Source organism: Ursus americanus, chromosome 3 (genome assembly GCF_024610735.1).
Source record: "Ursus americanus isolate L20-20 chromosome 3, mUrsAme1.1.p, whole genome shotgun sequence".
NCBI classification, from domain to species: Eukaryota; Metazoa; Chordata; class Mammalia; order Carnivora; family Ursidae; genus Ursus; species Ursus americanus.
In genome coordinates, this window is record NC_142129.1 from 69,692,466 (window position 1) to 69,716,441 (window position 23,976).

The 23,976-nt window shown below is 36.2% G+C and overlaps 1 protein-coding gene across 11 annotated transcripts in view; it reads right to left on the reverse strand.

The window, feature by feature from the left end:
• Positions 1 to 23,976, reverse strand: part of AKAP9 (A-kinase anchoring protein 9) — a 198,269-nt gene that overhangs the window by 28,336 nt on the left and 145,957 nt on the right. For 8 of the 11 annotated variants that reach the window (XM_087861089.1, XM_087861093.1, XM_045793290.2 and 5 more), the window contains 10 exons: positions 23,207 to 23,245; positions 21,579 to 21,811; positions 20,536 to 20,655; positions 17,536 to 17,712; positions 16,770 to 16,874; positions 11,655 to 11,807; positions 11,115 to 11,294; positions 9,030 to 10,109; positions 7,391 to 7,531; positions 6,424 to 6,912 (listed from right to left, as the gene is read on the reverse strand). In XM_087861089.1, coding sequence (XP_087717215.1) covers positions 6,424 to 6,912; positions 7,391 to 7,531; positions 9,030 to 10,109; positions 11,115 to 11,294; positions 11,655 to 11,807; positions 16,770 to 16,874; positions 17,536 to 17,712; positions 20,536 to 20,655; positions 21,579 to 21,811; positions 23,207 to 23,245 — 2,717 coding nt within the window. The remainder of the gene's footprint in view (positions 1 to 6,423; positions 6,913 to 7,390; positions 7,532 to 9,029; positions 10,110 to 11,114; positions 11,295 to 11,654; positions 11,808 to 16,769; positions 16,875 to 17,535; positions 17,713 to 20,535; positions 20,656 to 21,578; positions 21,812 to 23,206; positions 23,246 to 23,976) is intronic. The other 3 variants (XM_045793284.2, XM_087861090.1, XM_045793292.2) reach the window with 1 other exon arrangement.

Sequence of the window (23,976 nt, forward strand, 5' to 3'; positions counted from 1 at the left end):
TCTCCAGCGCTGAGTACTGAGGTATGAAGCGGGGAGCCGTGAAACCGCGCAGATATTGGAAGACAAACGGAAGGGGGAGGGAGCCGCCGTGTTCGGGCGCCAGGAAGCAGTAGCCACTTGCACGGGGGAGCAGGCGGACTCACAGACGGCACCCGCGAGACAGCAGACTGAGACCGTGAGTCGGGTGCGCCATCAGACTTCTCACGGAACTCCGGAACTCCTGTGCGCTCGCTGGAACCAGACTGAGACCGGGAGCTCCGGGAGCGCGCAGGGCGGCTGGCGGCAGGCGGAGTTAAACACAAAGGAGAGAGACGCGCCGGCCCCGGAAGTGAGGGCTGGGACGCCGGGTGTGGGGCACACATCCCGGGACGCTGCAGGGTTGAGCAGCACCAACAGTAACAGAGTTAAAGTGGCCAGAACATCAGTGGAGAACGGTCCACGATCCCTCTGTTCTGAGACAGGCTGAGATTCAGCCGCTGCTGCTCTGACTCTCAGAAGAGGCACAGCAAACCGCCAGGGAAAGCCGCCAGAGAACAAAAGCCTGGAAATACCGGCTCACAGCGTGCCCATCCCCATCCCCCCTCGCAGGGGACGCAGAGACTCTACCCAAACAGGGCTGCCTGAGTATCGGCGCGGCAGGCCCCTCCCCCAGAACACAGAAGGCAGGCTGAAAAATCAAGAAGCCCACAACCCGGGCGCCTGGGTGGCGCAGTCATTGAGCGCCTGTCTTCGGCTTAGGGCGTGATCCCAGCGTTCCGGAAAGGAGTCCCTCATCGGGCTCCTCCACTGGGAGCCTGCTTCTTCCTCTCCCACTCCCCTGCTTCTGTTCCCTCTCTCGCTGGTTGGCTCTCTGCCACATAAACAAATAAAATCTTTAAAGAAGCCCACATCCCTAAGATCCCTATAAAACAAGGGGCACGGCCTGGGTCCCAGTCAATAATTTGGGCTCTGGACAGCCCCGCAACCTCTCCTCATCAGAATGACGAGAAGGAGAAGGCCCCCCCCAGCAAAGAAAAGACAATGAGTCTGTGGCCTCTGCCACAGAAATAATGCATATGGATGTAACCAAATTATCAGAAATGGAATTCAGAGTAACAATGGTCAAGATGATGAGTAGACTTGAAAAAGTATTAATGAAAATGTTACTGAGAATATAGAATCCCTAAGGACAGAAATGAGAGCGAATCTGACAGAAATTAAAAATTCTACGAGCCAAATGCAATCAAAACTAGAGGCTCTGACGGCCAGGGTCACCGAGACAGAGGAACATATTAGTGAATTGCAGGATGGGTTAGTAGAAGAAAAAACGAAAAAAGAAGCTGGACTTAAAAAAAAATCCACGCCCACCAATGTAGGTTACGGGAGATTACTGACTCAATGAAACTATCCAATGTCAGAATCATTGGCATCCCCGAGGGGGTGGAGAAAAACAGAGGTCTAGAAGAGATATTTGAACAAATTGTAGCTGAAAACTTCCCTAATCTAGCAAGCGAAACAAACATTCGTGTCCAAGAGGCAGAGAGGACCCCTCCCAAGCTCAACCACGACAAACCTACACCACGCCACGTCATAGTGCATTTTGCAAATATTAGATCCAAGGACACAGTATTGAAAGCGGCCAGGGCAAAGAAATTTCTCACATACCAAGGCAAAGGTATCAGAATTACGTCAGACCTGTCTACACAGACCTGGAATGAGAGAAAGGGTTGGGGGGGGGGAGCATTTTTAAAGCTCTTTCAGAGAAAAACATGCAGCCAAGGATCCTCTATCCAGCAAGGCTGTCATTCAGAATTGATGGAGAAATAAAGACGTTCCAGAATCACCAGTCATTAACCAATTTCGTAACCACGAAACCAGCCCTACAGGAGATATTAAGGGGGGTTCTATAAAGGTAAAAAGGCCCCAAGAGGGATACAGAACAGAAAGTCACAACCGATACAAACAAAGACTTTACTGGCAATATGGCATCATTAAAATCATATCTCTCAGTATTCAGTCTTAATGTGAATGGCTTAAATGCTCCCATAAAACGCCACAGGGTTGCAGACCGGATAAAAAGAAATGGCCCATCCATTTGCTGTCTACAAGAGACTCATTTTGAACCCAAAGATATATTCAAACTGTCAGTAAAGGGATGGAGTACCATCTATCACACAAATGGACCTCAAAAGAAAGCTGGGGTAGCAATTCTCATATCAGATAGATTGGATTTTAAACTAAAGACTATAGTTAGAGACACAGAAGGGCACTATATTATTCTTAAAGGATGTATCCAAGAAGTGGATATGACACTTACAAATATATATGCCCCCAACAGGGGAGCAGCAAGATACACAAGCCAACTCTTAACCAGAATAAAGAGACATATAGATAAAAATACATTAATAGTAGGGGACCTCAATACCCCACTATCAGAAATAGACAGAACACCATGGCAAAAACTAAGCAAAGAATCAAAGGCTTTGAATGCCATACTCGACGAGTTGAACCTCATAGATATATATAGAACACTACACCCCAGAACCAAAGAATACTCATTCTATTCTAATGCCCATGGAACATTCTCAAGAATAGACCATGTTCTGGGACACAAAACAGGTCTCAACCGATACCAAAAGACTGAAATTATCCCCTGCATATTCTCAGACCACAACGGTCTGAAATTGGAACTCAACCACAAGGAAAAATTTGGAAGAAACTCAAACACTTGGAGACTAAGAACCATCCTGCTCAGGAATGACTCAATAAACCAGGAAATCAAAAATCAATTTAAACAATTTATGGAGACCAACGAGAATGAAAACACAACGGTCCAAACCCTATGGGATACTGCAAAGGCAGTCCTAAGGGGGAAATACATAGCCATCCAGGCCTCACTCAAAAGAACAGAAAAATCTAAAATGCAGTTTTTATACTCTCACCTCAAGAAGCTGGAACAGCAACAGAGGGACAGGCCTAATCCACGCATGAGGAAGCAGTTGACCATGATTAGAGCAGAAATCAATAAATTAGAAACCAGAAGTACAGTAGAGCAAATCAAGAGGACAAGAAGCTGGTTCTTTGAGAAAATCAATAAAATTGACAGACCATTGGCAAGACTTATCCAAAAGAAAAGAGAAAGGACCCAGATTATTAAAATTATGAATGAAAAAGGAGAGGTCACGACCAACACCAATGAAATTGGAAGGATTATTAGAAACTTTTATCAACAGCTATATGCCAAAAAACTAGCAATCTGGAAGAGATGGAGGCATTCCTGGAAACCTATAAACTACCAAGACTGAAACAGGAAGAAATTGATTTTTTAAACAGGCCAATTAATTATGAAGCGATTTAGTCAGTGATAAACAACCTTCCAAGTAACAAAACTCCAGGCCTGGATGGTTTTCCTGGAGAATTCTACCAAACATTCAAAGAAGAAATAATACCTATTCTCCTAAAGCTATTTCAAAAAATAGAAACAGAAGGAAAGCTACCAAACTCATTCTATGAGGCCAATATTACCTTGATCCCCAAACCAGGCAAAGACCCCACCAAAAAGGAGAATTACAGACCGATTTCCCTAATGAATATGGATGCCAAAATCCTCAGTAAGATCCTTGCTAATAGAATCCAACAGTACATTAAAAGGATTATCCATCGTGATCAAGAGGTATTCATAACTGGGATGCAAGCGTGGTTCTACATTCGTAAATCGATCAGCGTGATACATCATATCAACAAGAAAAGACTCAGGAACCATATGATCCTCTCAACTGATGCCGAAAAAGCATTTGACAAAATACAGCATCCTTTCCTGATTAAAACCCTTCAGAGTGTAGGAATAGAGGGTACATTTCTCAATCTCATAAAAACCATCTATGAAAAGCCTACAGCAAATATTATACTCAATGGGGAAAAGCTGGAAGCCTTTCCCTTAAGACCAGGAACACGACAAGGATGCCCACTCTCGCCACTATTATTCAACATAGTTCACTAGAAGTCCTTGCAACAGCAATCAGACAACAAAAAGGGATCAAAGGTATTCAAATCGGCAAAGAAGAAGTCAAATGTCTCTCTTCGCAGATGACATGATACTCTATATGGAAAACCCAAAAGAATCCACTCCCAAACTATTAGAAGTTATAGAGCAATTCAGTAATGTGGTGGGATACAAAATCAATGCTCAGAAATCAGCTGCATTTCTATACACAAACAATGAGACTGAAGAAAGAGAAATTAGGGAATCCATCCCATTTACAATAGCACCAAAAACCATACGTTACCTTGGAATTAACTTAACCAGAGACGTAAAGGACCTATATTCTAGAAACTATAAATCACTCTTGAAAGACATTGAGGAAGACATAAAAAGATGGAAAGATATTCCATGCTCATGGATCGGAAGAATTAACATAGTTAAAATGTCTATGCTACCCAGAACAATCTACACTTTCAATGCTATCCCGATCAAAACACCGAGGACATTTTTCAAAGAACTGGAACAAACAGTCCTTAAATTTGTATGGAACCAGAAAAGGCCCCGAATCTCCAAGGAACTGTTGACAAGGAAAAACAAAGCTGGGGGCATCACAATGCCGGATTTCGAGCTGTACTACAAAGCTGTGATCACAAAGACAGCATGGTATTGGCACAAAAACAGACACACAGACCAAGGGAACAGAATAGAGAGCCCAGAAATGGACCCTCGGCTCTTTGGGCAACTAATATTTGATAAAGCAGGAAAAAACACCCAGTGGGAAAAAGGCAGTCTCTTCAATAAATGGTGCTGGGAAAATTGGACAGCTACATGCAAAAGAATGAAACTTGACCAATCTCTCACACCATACACAAAAATAAACTCCAAATGGATGAAAGACCTTGTTGTGAGACAGGAATCCATCAAAATTCTAGAGGAGAGGGGCGCCTGGGTGGCAGAGCGGTTAAGCGTCTGCCTTCGGCTCAGGGTGTGATCCCGGCGTTGTGGGATCGAGCCCCACGTCAGGCTCCTCCACTAGGAGCCTGCTTCTTCCTCTCCCACTCCCCCTGCTTGTGTTCCCTCTGTCGCTGGCTGTCTCTGTCTCTGTCAAATAAATAAATAAAATCTTTAAAAAAAAAATTCTAGAGGAGAACATAGGCAGCAACCTCTACGACATCGGCCAAAGCAACCTTTTCCATGACACATCTCCAAAGGCAAGAGAAACAAAAGATAAAATGAACTTATGGGACTTCATCAAGATAAAAAGCTTCTGCACATCCAAGGAAACAGTCAAAAAAACTAAGAGGCAGCCCACGGAATGGGAGAATATATTTGCAAATGACACTATAGATAAAGGACTGGTATCCAAGATCTACAAAGAACTTCTCAAACTCAATACACAAGAAATAAACAAATCAAAAAACGGGCAGAAGAATTGAACAGACACTTTTCCAATGAAGACATACAAATGGCTAACAGACACATGAAAAAATGTTCAAAATCATTAGCCATCAGCGAAATTCAAATCAAAACCACACTGAGATACCACCTTACGCCAGTTAGAATGACAAAAATAGACAAGGCAAGAAACAACAATTGTTGGAGAGGATGTGGAGAAAGGGGATCCCTCCTACATTGTTCGTGGGAATGCAAGTTGATACAGCCACTCTGGAAAACAGTGTGAAGGTAGGTCCCTTAAAAAGTTAAAACTTGAGCTACCCTATGATCCAGCCATTGCACTACTGGGTGTTTACCCCAAAGACAGAGATGTAGTGAAGAGGAGGACCATATGCACCCCAATGTTCATAGCAGCATTGTCCACAATAGCTAAATCGTGGAAGGAGCCGAGATGCCCTTCAACAGATGACTGGATTAAGAAGTTGTGGTCCATATATACAATGGAATATTACTCAGCTATCAGAAAAAACGAATTCTCAACATTTGCTGCAACATGGACGGCACTGGAGGAGATAATGCTAAGTGAAATAAGTCAAGCAGAGAAAGACAATTATCATATGATTTCTGTCATCTATGGAGTATAAGAACTAGGATGATCGGTAGGGGAAGAAAGGGATAAAGAAAGGGGGGGTAATCAGAAGGGGGAATGAAACATGAGAGACTATGGACTCTGAGAAACAAACTGAGGGCTTCAGAGGGGAGGGGGGTGGGGGAATGGGATAGACCGGTGATGGGTAGTAAGGAGGGCACGTATTGCATGGTGAACTGGGTGTTATATGCAACTAATGAATCATCGAACTTTACATCGGAAACTGGGGATGTACTGTATGGTGACTAACATAATATAATAAAAAATCTCTAAAAAATAAAAAAAAATAAAATAAATAAAATAAAACTGCAGTTTTATCATAAGAGACTACTCCAAATTTCTTTTTCTTTTAAAAACAAAGAAGTTGGGGGTTAAAACACAGAATGTAGAAAACACATGTATTATGAAAACCAAATACCTCTTTAGATCTCAGACACTGTATCACTGCCTTCAAGGTACCACATTCCTCCGTCAGTAACTGAACGGCAACATAATGCTCCCTCTTTAAGGTTTCAGTTTCTGAAATATGTCTGGATTCCATATCCAAGATTTCAGCAGCATGGAGTTCTTGCATCTGCTCAATTTTTTCAGTAAACTGACTGATTATTTCAGTGACTTCTTCTGATGAACACTCACTCTGTAAATCAATTTGGACTCCTGCATTTCTAAAAAGAACTTGTGAAGTCTGACAGCTGCTATTGAACTTGAGAGTCCCCTCTGTCTGGGATGCCAAACTTTTACCCACTTTAGTTGGAAGTGGCTCTACTATGCAGGCTTTTCTGTTTTCTTGTACCTCAGTCTTATCTTCTTTTTCTAAGAAGGAGGATAATTTCTCTTTTGCTTCTGTGAGCTGATTCCTAACTTGGCTTAAGTCTTTCTGGAGAGATGTCATATTTGTTTCTTTTATCTAAAACATAATGAACAGACAGAACAGAACATTCAATTCAAAATATTAAATGTAGAATTTAGGGTAGAGAGGAGAGAGTATTCATGCTAATATGTTCATTTTCCTCAGAATAATAGGAAAAAATATTTCAGAAGCACTCATAGACTCCATATGTATTTTGTATATATGAATAGTCAACAGATTACCAAAGAAGTGAAATTATTTTATCAGCCTCTTTAGGTTTTCATGGGATATAGAGTTCTCTTTAACATCTGTCTTTCTCTTCATTCATTAACAGACTAGAGACTAAAAGCATCTTTCTATAAAAGTTTCAAGGAAAACCAAGCAAGAACATGCTAGTAAAGAAATTTGTAACAACTTTTCATCAAAGCCACAAAAGATTTTTTTCTAGCTTTTTGTTTATAGACGAGAATATACTTTAAAATGAAATTAAGATATTTAAAAGTAAGTGAAATAGGAGGAATGTTACTTATTTTACCAAAAGCTCTTCTTGAAGCTTTTCTGCTTTCTCTTTATAATTGGCAAGTTCTTCTTTGATAGCTGATGATTCAGCTCTAAGAGCCTCAAGTTGACAAAAAAATCCATTTTCTTCACCGGTATGAACAGGCTCAGTAGCTGTCTGAATGGTAGTGGAAAACATTTAAAAACACATTATTTTCAAAAAATACAGTCAAAGTCAAAGCACTTATACACATTCTAATGAAGCTTTTTCTGGAATGACTGCTTATCAGATAAAAGGGTGTAGAAATGATTCACATTCTTTCAACAAATAGGAAGGCTTTTTTAGGAACTATCATTTTATATTCTTGAGACAGTAAAAAAAAAAATTATTTTCTAGGAATGAAAGATACATCATGTTAGTATATATCCTAAATATTTATAAATTATTAGTGAAAATATTGTTACCATTCAGAACACTTTCGTATTTATATCACTTTCCTCAAAAAATTCCAAGTCTTACTAAGATATTTCTTACAAGTTTTATATACATAGAAAGTCATGTCAATATTTTAATATGACCACAGGAATTTATAGTTCGGGGAGCTAGGAGAGAAAAGCCTATTAAATGTATAAAATATATAAACAAATTATATACTTATAGAATCTTGATATGTTAGTTAATTGCCTAGTATTCAGATAAGACTGAACATTTAGTACTCAAAATTATAAGTATATAAAGTGAGAATTTGAAAATTAAAGTCCTTCTATCTTTGTCCTATGCTATGAAATAAATGCCATTTCAGATCTTTACATAAGTAGACTTACAAGGGTGAAATACAAATTATTTCTAAGAAAGAAAAGAATCTATTCTCAGGTATAAAATCTGCAAAACCTAATGACTTATCACTGATATGTTACTTCAGTAGAATACTAATATATTTTGATATTTTTCATTACCTAAAAGTAATGATCAAATAACATGCATGTCAGATGGAACAGGAAAAAACCCCATTCAAGTTCCAAAGGACATTTGCTTAAACTTAACATCTCTACCTTTCTTCTGACTGCTCTACTTAATGAGTATGGTAGTGAAATAAATAACATGATTCAAAGACCACAAAATAGTCTGTATCCATTATTTTAGTGATAATAATGATTGTATAGAGAAGTAGTATTTTTATAAAAACCCTCTATATGCTAAGTGAAATAAGTCAAGCAGAGAAAGACAATTATCATATGGTTTCTCTCATCTATGGAACATAAGAACTAGGATGATCGGTAAGAGAAGAAAGGGATAAAGAAAGGGGGGGTAATCAGAAGGGGGAATGAAGCATGTGAGACTATGGACTCTGAGAAACAAACTGAGGGCTTCAGAGGGGAGGGGGGTGGGGGAATGGGATAGACTGGTGATGGGTAGTAAGGAGGGCACGTATTGCATGGTGCACTGAGTGTTATACGCAACTAATGAATCATCGAACTTTACATCAAAAACCAGGGATGTACTGTACGGTGACTAACATAATAAAAAAAATTAAGAAAAAACCCCTCTATATATGAATTGTTAGATGTAAAGAACAGCATATTTAATTTAGTAAATTAGTAATCAGCTTAAGGAACAAAGAAAAAGAGAATTCCTTAAGGCATTTAAGTAAAAACAAAATAAAAAACACCCTAACCTTGGGAACTTCAAAATCTTCTTCAGGACTTCTTTTCCCTTCTTTACCTCTCTGATTTTTCTCCTCCTCCAATAACTTCTGTAGTTCTAGTAGCTTCTTTTCTTTTTCCAAAGCATTTTTCTTCACAGTTTCTACCTGTTCTTTTTCTAAAATCAAACTAGTCTGCATTTCAACCACCTGGTTTTCTAATTCTGATATTCTCAAGGTTAATGCTAATACATCTGGCTCCATCTCATTGTCTGTTACTGGATTTAAATTCTGTACATTTGTTCTTTCAAGTTCGGATGAAAGTGCTTGCTCATCTTTACAGAGTTTTGCATATTCCTTAACTGCTTCAAGTTGGACTTGACTCACAAGAGCAGCAGCAACTTTTTCTTCAAGTATATTCTGTAGGTTTACAATCTTCCTTTTAAGCATTTCTGTTTCAGACTGGCCTTGCTTTTGCATGTCCTTTATTTGTTTGTAACACTGGCTGAGTTCCAACTCCTTTGCACTCACAGTGCCCTCAAGTTGTAGCACCTTTGTTTCCAAACTGCTTATGGAACTTCTATTTTCTTCAAAAGAAAATTTTGATTTTTGAGAATTTTGATTTTCTAGGGGTTTAAGGGTATTCGCAGTAAGGTGAACTTCCCGTTCAGATGTGGTTTTGCTCAGGTCATCTATGTCCATATTAACGCTATTCTCTGGTACACTTTGGATTTTTTCTGTATTTTCATGTTCTCTCTTTAAGCTGAGTAATTCTTGTGTTAGCTGGTTCATTTTTAAATTGGTTTCTTCAAGTATATTTTTCGTAAAAGCCATTTCTTTGTTAGTGGTTTCTACTTGCTGTTCCAAAGCCAGTTTTTCAGCTATTACCATATCCAGCTGATGTTTTAAACTATCTGCTTCTTCTGGGAAAGGGTTAGCATCCACTGATGTCTTCTGTTCAATATTTGCCAATTCCTGTTGAAGTTTTTCAATCACTTCATTGAGCTGTTCAATTTCTTCTTCTCTATTTTTCTTCACACGTTCTTGATCACTCGTCAAACATTCTATTTGGGTTTCAAGATCCCTTATCAGTTCATTTTTTTCTTCAATAACCTGTTAATGAAAACAAATAGCAGACATAATAAATATGTATTTACATTTTGGGAATTTTATTTTTAAGGGCAGGATCTCAAAGTGTTGATCTCACACAAATAATATACTTCTCAGACATGTTAGATTAATTTTAATATTAATCAACAGTCCCCATATCAAACAAGGACCTTACTTCTAACTTTGTTCAGAAAGGTCTGTTAAATATAAAGTGATTTACACATTAGTAGCTGATTTCCTATAAGTAAAATAGTAAATATCAGTACATTCTAATTGAAAAGAATGAAGTATTAAAATAAAAACAGTCTACAACAGACTATCTTATTTAATTCATATCAAATAGAAGAATTTTTAATAGATTTGGTTAGAATAGATATGATGAAATCTGAGTCACCAGAGACTCTCTGGAAAACATAAAAAATCTCTGAGAAACAAACTGAGGGCTTCAGAGGGGAGGGGGGTGGGGGAATGGGATAGGCTGGTGATGGGTATTAAGGAGGGCACGTATTGCATGGTGCACTGGGTGTTATACGCAACTAATGAATCATCGAACTTTACATCAGAAACCAGGGATGTACTGTATGGTGACTAACATAATAAAAAAACATTAAAAAAAAATCTCTGACAATATTAAGAGGGAATAAAAAATATACATAGCTTGTTAAGCCAATGTGTCTTGTTTTTTTTAAGATTTTATTTATTTGAGAAGGAAAGAGAGAGAGAGAGAGAGTGCACGCAGGTGAGCGTGCACGAGAATGCAAGAGCAGGGAGAGGGAAAAGCAGCAGGATTCGATCCCAGGGATGCTGGGATCGTGACCTGAGCGGAAGGCAGACATTTAACCAACTGAGCCATCCAGGTGCCCCAAGTCAATATGTATTAATAAATTAAAATTAATGGGTAGAAGAGAATTAAGGTTTATTTTTTATACTCAAAGAGAAGCTGAAAAATAGCCATTTGCCCTTTAAAATTCTAGCTTAATTTCATGTAATAATTTTAAACTAGTGTACCTTATTATCTGTTGTAATTTCAAGTTGATGCTGAAGTTTTGTAATTTGCTCATTTAATCGGTCAATTTCTATTTCTTTTTCCTGCATTATTTGAGCAAATTTTGCAAACAACCCATCTTGGTCCTGAGTAGAGATAGCATCAGATTCCTTTATGGCAAATCCCAGTTTCTCCATTTCATCCTAGGGACAAAAATAACCATCCAGTTGGATAGATCATTACATGTAATTTTCTGAATATTTTTTCAATTAAGTGTTACAAAAGATAAAGTGCCCAAAATGTACAAATAAACAAAATCGGCTATCATACAGTAATTGTAAGTCAATAATTCTTAAAATATTTTGATAAAAGTTCTCAAAAATTTTTCATTCATGGTGAATTCAAATGTTTATGTTGGGTTGAAAGTAAGTTCCAAGCAAACCCATTTGCAGTTAATGTTCCTCTTAAGTATTATTTAGCAGCTAGACTCAGCAAATACTTGATACTAAGACAAGACAAAAATTATGAATTATTTATAGGCAAAGTTTTTCTTAATTAATTACCTTAAATAATTTGTTTTCTTGTTCAAGTTCTTGGAGGCGCGTAGTAGATTCCTTTTTCTGTATTTCTAATTGCATATGTAGTTGCTGAACTTCTTCATTCTTATTTTCCAGTTCCTCTCTAAACTGCTCTAACTGTTCTTCTAAGTTTGTAATCTTTGATACCAAAATTATCAAAAGGAAAAGAGAAAAAAATACCTGTTTATACCAATGTTTGTCAAGGGAGAATGAAAAGTGCTGTAATAGCTGTATAAAACATATATACTTAAGACATACGAACCACACGAATAAAAGGGTTTCTCTAAGCCAGGTATAACTGTGTGTGGCTTCTAGGCATTTTCAAACTGATCACCCTTAAATCATTCTACTCAAAGCAAAGAGAACACCTTCAGAGGAAGGACTCAAGGAGCCATTTCTTACCTAAAATATTCTCTGACAAAGCAGAAAAAAGTCATGGGAGGAAGGGAAAGAGTCCATATTTTAAGTTTATTTCATGTTAAATTTGCTATCAAAAGGTTCAAAAAAGCTGTAGAATTAAGTCAGTTGTTTTAGCTACAAAGTGAGACTAGCTCAAATTAGTTCATACTAATACTTAACCTAATGAAAGGTTTGGCTGCATGTGCCTTAAGTAGAAGAAAGGAGAGGTAGACACTAAGACTGTGAAATCCTTAGGTCTGAAATATAGAAACTTAAATGGCAAGTTATTAATACCATTTTAGGATAAAATTAGCTCCTATGTGTAGGACAACAGAAATTTAGTGCTTTTCTGAGCACAGATTACTGTTAATTATAAAGCAACTACTCTGTAATGGTTATATTGAGACTGAAACTAATGAAGAGTTTCAAGAGCTAGTTATAGTTATATTTTAAAAGTGGGTTTGATTAAGGAATAGTCATTTACCTCAATGCTTTGTAGCTACTCAATAAATATTTAATGAATATATTTCCCAATGTGTATTTATCTGATGATCAAAATTGCTGCATTAAAAGCAACCTAAAATGCAGGAGCAACATTATTCAGTGGCAGCTGGCTCAGAGGGCAGCCTATAAATCATTTATTACCTTAGAACTTGAAAGGAACCATATGCTGCTTACACTCAGACATGTAATTAGAATCGTATCTTAGCACTAGCAAGGCAAAGCCCCTTAACAAAAATAGTATTGATACTAGTAATAGTAGCCATCATTTATAGACAATTTATTGCTAGGTATTACATAAGGTGCTTTATATGTATTATTTTCTTAAAACTCTGTAACAACCTTATGAGATGTTTACTTGGATTATCCCCATTTTGGAGATGAGGAGGGAGTCACTGAGAGCAAAGTACCTTGTCCTGAGGTCACAAGGCTAGTATGTGGTGAGGAGTTTACCTTTGGAGCCTTACATTCTTCTTCTCCTTTTTTTTTTTTTTTTTTTAAAGATTTTATTTGAGAAAGAGTGAGCAAGCAAGCGGCAGGGAAGGGCAGAGGGAGAGAAAGAATCTCCAGCAGTATCCCAGCTGAATGAGGAGCCTGTCAACGTGGGGCTCGATCCGTGACCCTGAAATCGTGACCTGAGCCAAAATCAAGAGCCAGATGCTTAACTGACTGAGCCACCCAGGCGCCCCTGGAGCTTCACATTCTTAACTATCATTTATCCTGCTTATAATAACTAATGTCTGAAAATTATACTTATTTTCTGTACACTGGTATTAAACTCAGTAGACACACCTTAAATACATTTAATAAGTTGTTCATATATAATTGTCAGGTTGGTTTGCTGAAACTGCGGTGATTTTATCTTCTTCAAAGTTATCTAATACATTAGTATTTATACCTATCCCTATCTTTCACAGCTACTCTTGATGAAAGGTATTACTTTGATACATACGCAGACGGGTTCAAAATTGATGCTCTACCTCAAATGTTATTTGTTTTGGGGGTACCTCTTCATCCTCTTCACCTATTTCACCCTCCCCCCACAACCCACCTCCCTTCTGGCAACCACCAGTTTGTTCTGTGTATTTAAGAGTCTGTTTTTTCGAGTTAATGGTCAAATTCTAAATCTGATCTAAAGTCTTGCTACTCAAAGTGTGGTCCCTAGAGCAGGAGAATTGGCATCACCTGGGAACATGTTAGATGCACAGATTCCGAAGACCCATGCCAGACCTACTGAATCCAAATCTTCTTTTTAACAAGATCCCCAGGGGATTCATGTGCACATTCAAGTCTGAGAAGCACTGGCCTCAAGCACTAACATTTTGTTAAAAAAAGCTGAATTTGAGTCATCACAACAGAGACTTCAATTCCCAAAGATGACATTGTAGGATTCTTTCTTCCTATTCAGCCAGACTCCAGTTTCAGTCCCAGGCTATTCTATTACTAAGTCTATAACAATCAAAAAAAAGAACTGTGGCTATTTGTTTTAATCTTGTTTAATTTAGTTACCAAGCGTTATCTAGACTGTTTGGACTATATTAATTTACAACCATTTGTGTTTTCTTTTAAAATCTTTTTTATCTCTTTCAAATGTGTATATGTCTTCTTAGACATTAGATCTCTGAAATCTGCTGCTGGTTTTACAACTGGATAGTGGTAATCAACATGTGTTAAGGTCTCAATAAATGCTGAGTGACAGTCTTTAATACTTCTCACCAACAAGGCAAAATATTCCCCAATTCTTTGGCAGTACAGCATCACAGGACTCCAGAATCAGAGAAATCTAGGAGGAATGCTTGCTCAAACACTTACTGTGTGACCATGAACAAGTTATTTAACCTCTCTTAAGTCTCAGTTTACTCATCTTTAAAATGGAGGTAACACTAGAGCCTATCCTCAGGGAGAGTGTAAGGATTAATTACATAAGGCTTTTAAATTACCACTTTCTCGCACAGACCTCCACAAAGTTAACTACTACCACTTATCACTGCCATCTATAAGCTAGATCTCATTAGGTCTATAGAGAGGTAAAACCTATTGAAGGCATCTTTTTCTTAAAGAAATTCTTCCTTCTATTTTCCCCCACATTATTCCCCTTATCATCCTAAAACTCCTACCTTTAAAGTTTCTTCTCTATTCATTCTGCATTTCCAAACATACAATAAACTTAAAAGGTTTTTTTTTGTTTTTTTTTAAGATTTTATTTATTTATTTGGCAGAGAGAGAGACAGCCAGAGAGACAGGGAACACAAGCAGGGAGAGTGGGAGAGGAAGCAGCAGGCTCCCAGCAGAGGAGCCTGATGTGGGGCTCGATCCCATAATGCCAGGATCACGCCCTGAGCCGAGGGCAGACACTTAATGACTGAGCCACCCAGGCGCCCCCCAAAAAAAGTTTTACACAGATTAAAGCTATGATAGTAGAAAGTATCTCAAAATATAATGATACATATAGACATCTTACGTTTATATTCTATCAGATATCTGAAAACATTTGCCTAGTGCAGGAGAGAATGCTTAAGAAGTTATTCATTAAAAGAGAATATGTTTTAATTCTATGTTCCTCTCCTTCAGTCTTCAGTTACAGATGAGTGGGTTCTGACAGAGTACCTGTCACTGTTATTAAAAACTAGGTAGACTAGGATAAGCTATCATTTTAACCCTTTACTCACTCAACGCGTCTGGCTCTATTTTATCTATAAACACTAGGAATTGGTTGACAGAAGCTGGCTGACTGGTCTCTCTGTATTTCTGAACAACTATGATTCTGAGTGAAAGGTGGATAGCTACTGGATACTTACTTCAGTAATGTTTTATTAAATTCAGAAGATAATTAAAATATAAAGTTAGTAAAGTTAATCAACTATCCATAATCAACTATCATTGTTTTGGGGTCCAGTTTTGAAAATCTATCTTTTTAGAGAGCAGACAAATTCTCTGATTATTACTATAAGGTACTTTAAATGTTAATTCTTTTCAAAACACATAAAAGTGGTCACAGATAAGCAAGTGTTCCCTGCTTGTTGCAGAAAAACCAAAAAAACAAAACAATCAAGAACCTTTTAGATAAACCATTAGTCAGTATAATGTGATAGCGAGAAAATAAACGCTCTCATGGAGATGATCACTTCTATTCCTCATTTATATAGAGGGCTTTTTTCTGAACCACAAGTTTTCTGAGCTGGATTTTAGCTGATGTCTAAATCATTCTTATATTTTCCAAAGCACCTATTAACATTCATTAACTCTTTAAGTTCAATATTTGTTAAAATATATAAACTATCCTGAGAAAATTATATGGAAATAAAAATGTAATTTAAAAAACCTTAAGTATTTTAAATGATACAATACAGCTAGGTAATGCAGAGTACAATATGTCTTAGAAAAACTAATAGTAGGGGCGCCTGGGTGGCGCAGTCGTTAAGCGTCTGCCTTTGGCTCAGGGCGTGATCCCAGCGTTCTGGGATCGAGTCCCACATCAGGCTCCTCCGCTGGGAGCCTGCTTCTTCCTCTCCCACTCCCCCTGCTTGTGTTCCCTCTCTCGCTGGCTGTCTCTCTCTGTCAAATAAATAAATAAAATCTTAAAAAAAAAAAGAAAAGAAAAAGAAAAACTAATAGTAGACCAAGATTTAAATAAGTTTAATTTAAACTGAAATTGGAAATTACTGTATTAAAAGTGGATTTTCCTTTTTTTTGAGAAAGGAGGGAGTAGAAAAACACAGGAAAACTTTATATAATTACCCTATTGTTAATCTTTTGAAGAACATGTTTAGTATATTGTAAAATAGCACTATAACCTCCGAGAGCAACATAACTTAAAAAAATAAAACTAAACCCTACAGCAAAGTAGCAATACTTCAAGGCCCATGGTAAGAAAAAAAAGAGAGATGCTGCCTTTTGTCCTAACACAACTCTCACTCCACTCTCCTCTTCACGCAATTCATATTTACTTTCTTTTTACCTTTAAAATTCTTCCTGCGTCAAGGCCTTTACATTTGTCCCCTCTATCTGGAACACTCTTCCTCATTCCAGCATATTTGTTCAAATCTTTATTGTCTTCAAGGTCAATTTAAGCAATGAGCTAAGAAATCATCTAAACTTTCGTTTTAGACTATAAACTTCAATCTATGCAAATGATATTCTCAAGGTGACTTATTTAAAATATTACAAATCACATTTTGTCATTAAAAGTAAATCCCTTACCTCTTTTTCCTTTCGGTCTATGGCATCTCGCTCAGCCTGCAACTGTACTTCTAGGGACAATTCTGCTTTAGCTTCTATAGCTCCACACTGTTTTTGATCTTCTACCTTTAAATATATAAGAATTTTTTCAAAATTTCAGACATTAAATCCTGATAATTCATTTTAATTAGAGAAGTAGCACTTTCATTTCTCCAATTAGCAGTTGACAATCTACATGAGTGAATAATCAAAGCTATTGATACTCAGTTCTGAATGCAATTTTATATAAATTCAAACAGGAATGCTTGACATTCTTAAAATTCATTCCTCAGATAAAACAGACCCTATCCCCTGAACTGCTACCTTCCTAACCTTCCTTATCCTGCTCTTCTTCTTTGATTCATTCTTGCTTTCTGCAGTATAATGGGAATAGCCTTCATTCCTTCTTAGTCTGGGGTAAAGCATCAGCCTCAACTAGTATCCACAGCTTTTTCACTTGGCTATTATTTTACAATCACAACCTTACTGACTGTTAAAAGGATCATTAATTCTTCTGGTTTAGCTAATCTTCCTTTCTCTGGACTAAGGCATGCAAGTAACATCTGGCGATAAGAATAAACAGATACAGTTATGATGTCATTGAAGACATAAAGATATATTTATATTTTGTAATAATATCAACAAAAAGTCAATAGCAATTTTTAATTTAAAGGAACTGATGTTCATGTAACTAAGAGTAATCTGCATTAAAACACTTGATAACATTAGCCTAAAGAGAATGCCACACCTTTTGAAAAGTGTCTGCACTAACGAGTAAGGCTTGTTCCAGTTCCCTTACTCTGAACTCCAATTTCTCAATTTCTTCGTTCCGTTCCTGGATATCCCTCTGAAGCTGCTCTTTAGACAGCAAAAGCTCACTGCACTTGTCTGTTTTTTCTTTCAGATGATTTGTTAACTGTTCAACCTGGAAATATAATAAGCAAAAACTGTAATTTTAAAAAATTTCAACAAGCTAATAACCTATCTAGCCTCATTTCAAAAAGTATTTTCAGATGCTATGCTAATTTCATTTTTGACAAGGATAGCAATGATCGTCTCCAACTATGGTGACATTTTCGAAGTTGACAAAACAAAGCAGTACTAACAAAACAGAAATAATACTATTCTCATCAACCCTTTATAGAAAGTTCTTTCTCTTAAGACGAAGACTTTCTCCAGCTAGGAGGAGAAAAAAAAATTACATTTTTGAAAATGTTGAAGTATAAGCTCTAATGGTACAACTAAACTAAAACCAAATAAAAATGACAAGTTTGTACAGTATTGACTTAACACTAGTATGTGAGATAAGATAGCCTTAAAAAATCTTTCATGAATTCTACTTTTCTTTCTACAAATGGTTATAATTGATACATACAATAATACAATGGTTCTAAACACCACAGAGATGGGAGAGCTTTTATACGGTCACTTAGAAAGCTTTTTCAGCAGCGCAGAACAGAGAGAATGTGGAGTGGTGAGAAGGACCTGTGCACCCTGACAGCTTCCCTAAGTAATTCTGATAGTCGGGGTCTATTCAAGAGAATGGCTCTGTGACAGAAGAATTCAGGAAGCATTAATAAGATAGCTTATGAAATTCATTCTCATCAAGTGAGGAGAGAAAACTTTCTCCTGATGATGGTAAGAAAAAAAGGAATTCTGGCTTATTTCAATGAGATATTTTAAGTAAATGATCTAAAATTGATACTTATTCCACAAAACCTTAAGACAAATTCAAACTTACCTATAATTACATGTTCAAGGATGACAGTAACAAAGCCACTGAGGAGAAACTTTGATAGTAATGGGTGGACTAAGATTTGGAAGTACAGTCAAGGAAGAAAGACAACAAAGCAGCAAAATAATACAATATACTGTTACATTTAGATTGTTTTGATCTTGAGAAAATCAGAATCTGGGGAATCAGATTTGGCAAGGTAAGGACAGAACAAATAGATCACAGTGTTCCAGGAGAAAATCAAATAAACACATCCTTGTTAGTTTCTTAAAGTTTCATGATGAGGCAGGTCACAGTTTTCAAATGTAAGAAACCAAATAATAGGAAATGACAGGGAGTTCTAGAGCTTAAATACTCTTTTGGGTTTCAACAAACACAGTTATTTTTCAAAAGCTGAAAATTGTTAGGAATAAGAGCAGTAACTACAAACTCTGTAGGGATTGATAACTTTTCTACTGCTCTAGTAGATAAGGCTATTCTATATCAGATTACTTCAATGAGAATGTAGATAACATTTTACTATGAGTTTATAGACATTTTATGCTTCTTTGCAATTCTTTGAAGAGAAATGAAATTTAGTAAGTTGTATAGAAATTAAATACTATAAGATTTTTAAAAAAAATTTAACTATTATTATTTCTGAAAACAATTTTATGTCTATGTAGTAGGCCAATACTCCTATGAGGTGGGTTCTATTACAATTCCTATTTTAGGAGTAAACAAATTTCTATTTTAGGAGTAAACAAATTTTAGAAAGTTTTAAAAAGTGACTTAGCCATTGTCATACACCTGTAAATGGCAGAGCCATGATTCAAACTAGGATGGATTAATGGCAAGCACGATCTCTTTATTATCATAACAAGCCATCGTTAGCAATTTATACAAGAAATCTTCCCTGATTCATGTAGCATTCATTTGGTTAATTTGGAGTTCTATGTTTCTATATGAGGAAATGGACAATTGGGATAAAAAAGTAGGAGCAGGGAGAGTGGTAATGAGGCTACCAAAATTATCCAGCCCAACAGTGACAGCTAGGATTTAAGGAGATGAATAAAAATGGACAGAACAGGAAGATTTAAGATGTAGTGCAATCTGACTCACTAATGGGTTGGAAATAAGGGCTGGGAAAAAGAGTGGAATTAAGGATGAATGCTACGTCTTAGCAATGAGGAAGGTGAAGGTGGTATAACATTTACTGAAATGAAGAAGGAACATGTTTTATTCTTGTCCTTCTCTGGTAGGGGCTAGTCAGGAATCAAGAGCTCTCTTTTGACCATGTTAATTTTGTGATATCTAAATGGAGATATAGTGAGCATCTGAATATTCAAGTCCAGAGTTTGAAAGTGATGTCAGGGCTGGAGGTATAAATGCACAGTTCTTTACATGTAACTGCTGCAAAGAGAATATTAATAGGAAAGAAGGGGGCCCAAGACTAAGTCTTAGGGTACTCCATCATTTATTTGGGTTGAGAAACAAAGATTAGAGAAAGAGACCGATGAAGTAGGTATGTCACAGAAGACAAAGTGTTTAAGGAAGACGGCTATAATGAAAAGCCTCTGAATCACTGTGTATGATGAAGACAGAGAGATGATTACTGGACATAGCCGTAAGGCTGGTAACCTTCATGGGAATCATTTCAATGAAAAAAAGGATATGAAGTCCCACTGAGACAGAGGGGTTGGAACTTCACTGTAGGGGACTGAGATAAGAATGCAAGATGGGGAAGTAAAAACTGAATACAGACAATTCTTTTCATCAGTTTTGTTGGGAATGGGAATGGGAATAGAAAAATAAGCAGAGAAGTTTATTTAATTGGGTAACACTAGAAGATAAATTTCAATGCAAACAATTTTTAGAGTTTCAAGAACCTTCCACACTGAAGTAATATTTAACTTTCTGATTTTGAAGATTTATACATAATAGAATTTCCTTTAAGTTCTTCACAATACATGTCTTATATCACACATAATATACAAATTATTGTAAGGCAGACAACATCAGTAAAATTCTTACCTCTCTAGTTTGATGTTCACTGATAGGCTGGAATCGAGGTACAACCTTCAGTTGTTGTTCTAGTTTCTGTATTTCCTGTTGGAATACATCTCTCTCATGTTCCCTATCAATGGCTTGCTCCTGAAGTTTAAATAACAATAGTAGTAACAGATGAAACATATATTGAAGCTATTATTTCTGCGACTTTCCCTTTAATTATATGTATAGCTTTATTTGAAGACAGACAACTGATGACCATAGAATACCCCAAACCAAAAGGTTTAAAAAGGTAACACCTCTTGTATGGTACCTAGCCTATTTGGGCTCTTTGACAAAAATTTACACATTTAAACATTATTTGAAGCACAACATTTTTAAAAATTTAAGTAATGTTAAATACAGACTGAAATAAAAATATTGTCCCAAAAATGAGTTTACTTTTTTGGAACAAAAGAGGAATTTCATTGTTAATTTAGTCATTAAAAAAAATAAGCACAACAGATTATTTAGAACAATTTCTTTCATCCTAATCTAGGTTTCATATCTAAAATTATAAAATGTGTCAGAATCTGATTCCCTGATCTATGAAGAGGCCTTAAATGATACACCAAAGAAGAAAATCCATGTGGAATTAGAGACTTAATATCATTTTGGAAGAGAGTAATGACAGCATAACAACCGTCCCAGTCCCGTCTCCCAAAGCACATTGTTACCATGTGTATCTTTTGTGGGTCAAACAGTGTTGGCTAGTTAGCTCTTAGGATCCTCACCCTGCTTTGGCAGTTGGTTAAAGGAAAGACTTGGACAAGCTTCTTAACTCTGAATTTGGAAAGGCTAACTGGTAGGATTTATTTGTAATCTGCTTATACCGCTTTAACTGTGATAGGTGAACAATAAAATTAGAATTTTTTTTTGGAATAGTTTTCAGTTAACTGGTAGAAAACACATATAGATAAAAATGCTAGAATTCAAGAGTCTCTTCAGAATTTAAAAGTCACAACCTAGAGTAACAGCAAGTAAGCATTCCACTGAGAAAAATCAATATTCAAGTTGAGAATACTCACATCTAAAAATTTTCTCATTTTTTCTAATTGCTTTTCCAGTGCTTGGTTTTGCTGTCGTAAATCCATAAGCTCAGCATTTTTTTCTTGTTCCAGCTCTATAAACCTACTGACTTGTTCCTCAACATCTATTTCTAGAGCTTTCACTTGTTTCTGAAGGTCATCACGCACTTTTTCAGCTTGGCACTGTACTTCTAGTTTTTCCTTCATTAGTTTTTCTGTCTCCTGTAGTAATTCTGTTTATAAATATAAAAATATTCTAAGTTAAATCATAATTAATAATAGTGGTATCACCCATAACTATGCTCAAATTTTACCTTCATGAAATAGATCTGAATTTTATTTCAAACTCATGTAAAAAAGGAAAATGTTCCTGTGAAAATATCAAAATATCATATTCCTATATAAGCAAGCAAGCTAGTATCAAAAACTTATATTGTGTTAACAAAAAGAATCATCCTGTCACTAAAAACAATACTTTGTGAAAATGCCATAGCAACTGACAAAAAAAAAAAAAAAATCCACTTTCACTATAAGGAAAAGAACAAAGTCTAATTAAATTTAAGCACAGAAATAACTCACCTCAGGCAAAAATCAAACCAATAAAGTCACTTTTATATGCATACACAATACACATGAAGATCAAATACTGTAAATTTTTAACCAAGACAAGTAAGAGTTACAGAAAAAAAAAAATACAACTACAACCAGAATTTCCTGTTAGTCTTTCCCCTTATTAGATCCATATTCCTGAGTTAGTCTTGCATGCTCATACATATATGTATCAAGAAAAAATGACAAGCATGAGAGGCAGTATGGTGTAGTGCTTAAGAGCAGAGACTGTGTATTCAAATCCTAGCTCTGCGACTTATCTTCTATGTGAAACTTAATATGATGTCCTCCAATTTCCTTATATGTAAACTGGGGATAGGAAATAGTACTGATCTCTAACAGTTATTGTGGATCGAATGAGTTAATAAACATAAAGAATAGTGCCTAGAGTATGGTAAGCACTATGTAAGTGTTAGCTATTATTATTATTAATATTAATAATACATTTATTAAGTATGAATAGCAAAGTAAAACAATGCTCTAATGAAAAAATAAAGGAACATAACCCGAGAGTCTTTACACTAACCAGTCTGCCAACAATGTACTCAGGACTAGGAATCTATAGAAAATAGCTTTCCTTTTAAAACAACACTGATTTAGACGTTAATATAAAAGTAAATGAACCAGAAAGTCTCTTTACTAAAGTTCATTGATCCTATTGTTACCATCATCTTATATTTCCTGATTTAGAAAGAGCATTTTGAAAAGCTATAGGCTGCAAGAGTTTAATGTATTTGTTCCTGTAAAAAACTGAAATGATCTTAAGCTCTATGGAAAAACAGATATAAGATGATGATCACTAGGAATCTCAGTTGTTAATTTCAGATATAAATATGTATTCTATTGTAAGTAAAGTTTTTTATTAAAGAGAAAAACTGTAAGTATGAAACACAACAGCAAAATTAGAGTTACATTAGTTGGAAAAGTAAAGATATGTGATTGAAAATCCAAGGGTCACCCAATTTTTGGAGTTGTAAGTTTACCACCCAAAGACTGGCCATGCAACTGTATAAACACACCTGCTCCAGGTGCTGCATCGACTGCAGCATCTACTAGTCCTATAAGAATAGAAAGAAAACACACACATACAGAACAAAGATATAATTTACATGTCTATTTCCTAAAATAGGGTAATACGTACACACAAAAAGAATTAGAAGTAAAAGTTGAAACCACTGGTAACATTTTGATGTCCCAGTATTTCTTGTATATTTTACATGTATGATATATATACTTTGCACATTAAAAAGTCTAACTCTAAACCTGTGAGACAAATTTGAGCACCATAAACCACCTCACCATATTACAAAATTGTAAGCTGTATTTCTAAATTGGTAAAATTCAACTAGTGAAACTACACATTTATAATTCTAACTGCATGTGTACTACAAAAGTGAGAGGATATGATTAAAAGGATTTAAAGTTCCACTGTTAAAATGACTGACATTTTTTACTACCAAAAAACCTAAGATATCACACCTAATTTCTCATTTAAGAAAAGATTAGAAGTTACTTATAAATTGTATATTCTTTGAACTCCTACACAGATTAAACCAGATGTCTGCCTGCTTCTAACAGTCACCGACCTTTTCAGTCTATTCTCTTGCAACTGAAATTCACCCCTACCTGCTTGCTAGGAGTGCGGGATCAGTGCTCTTTGTTATTTATTGCAAGTACACATTTTTGCTGCCTTTCTATTAAAAGTACTTAATCTTACATGGTTTAAAAAATATCCTGCTTCATTATATGTAGCTTTCTTTTAAGGGAGAAGTTCAAGAATAAAGGATTA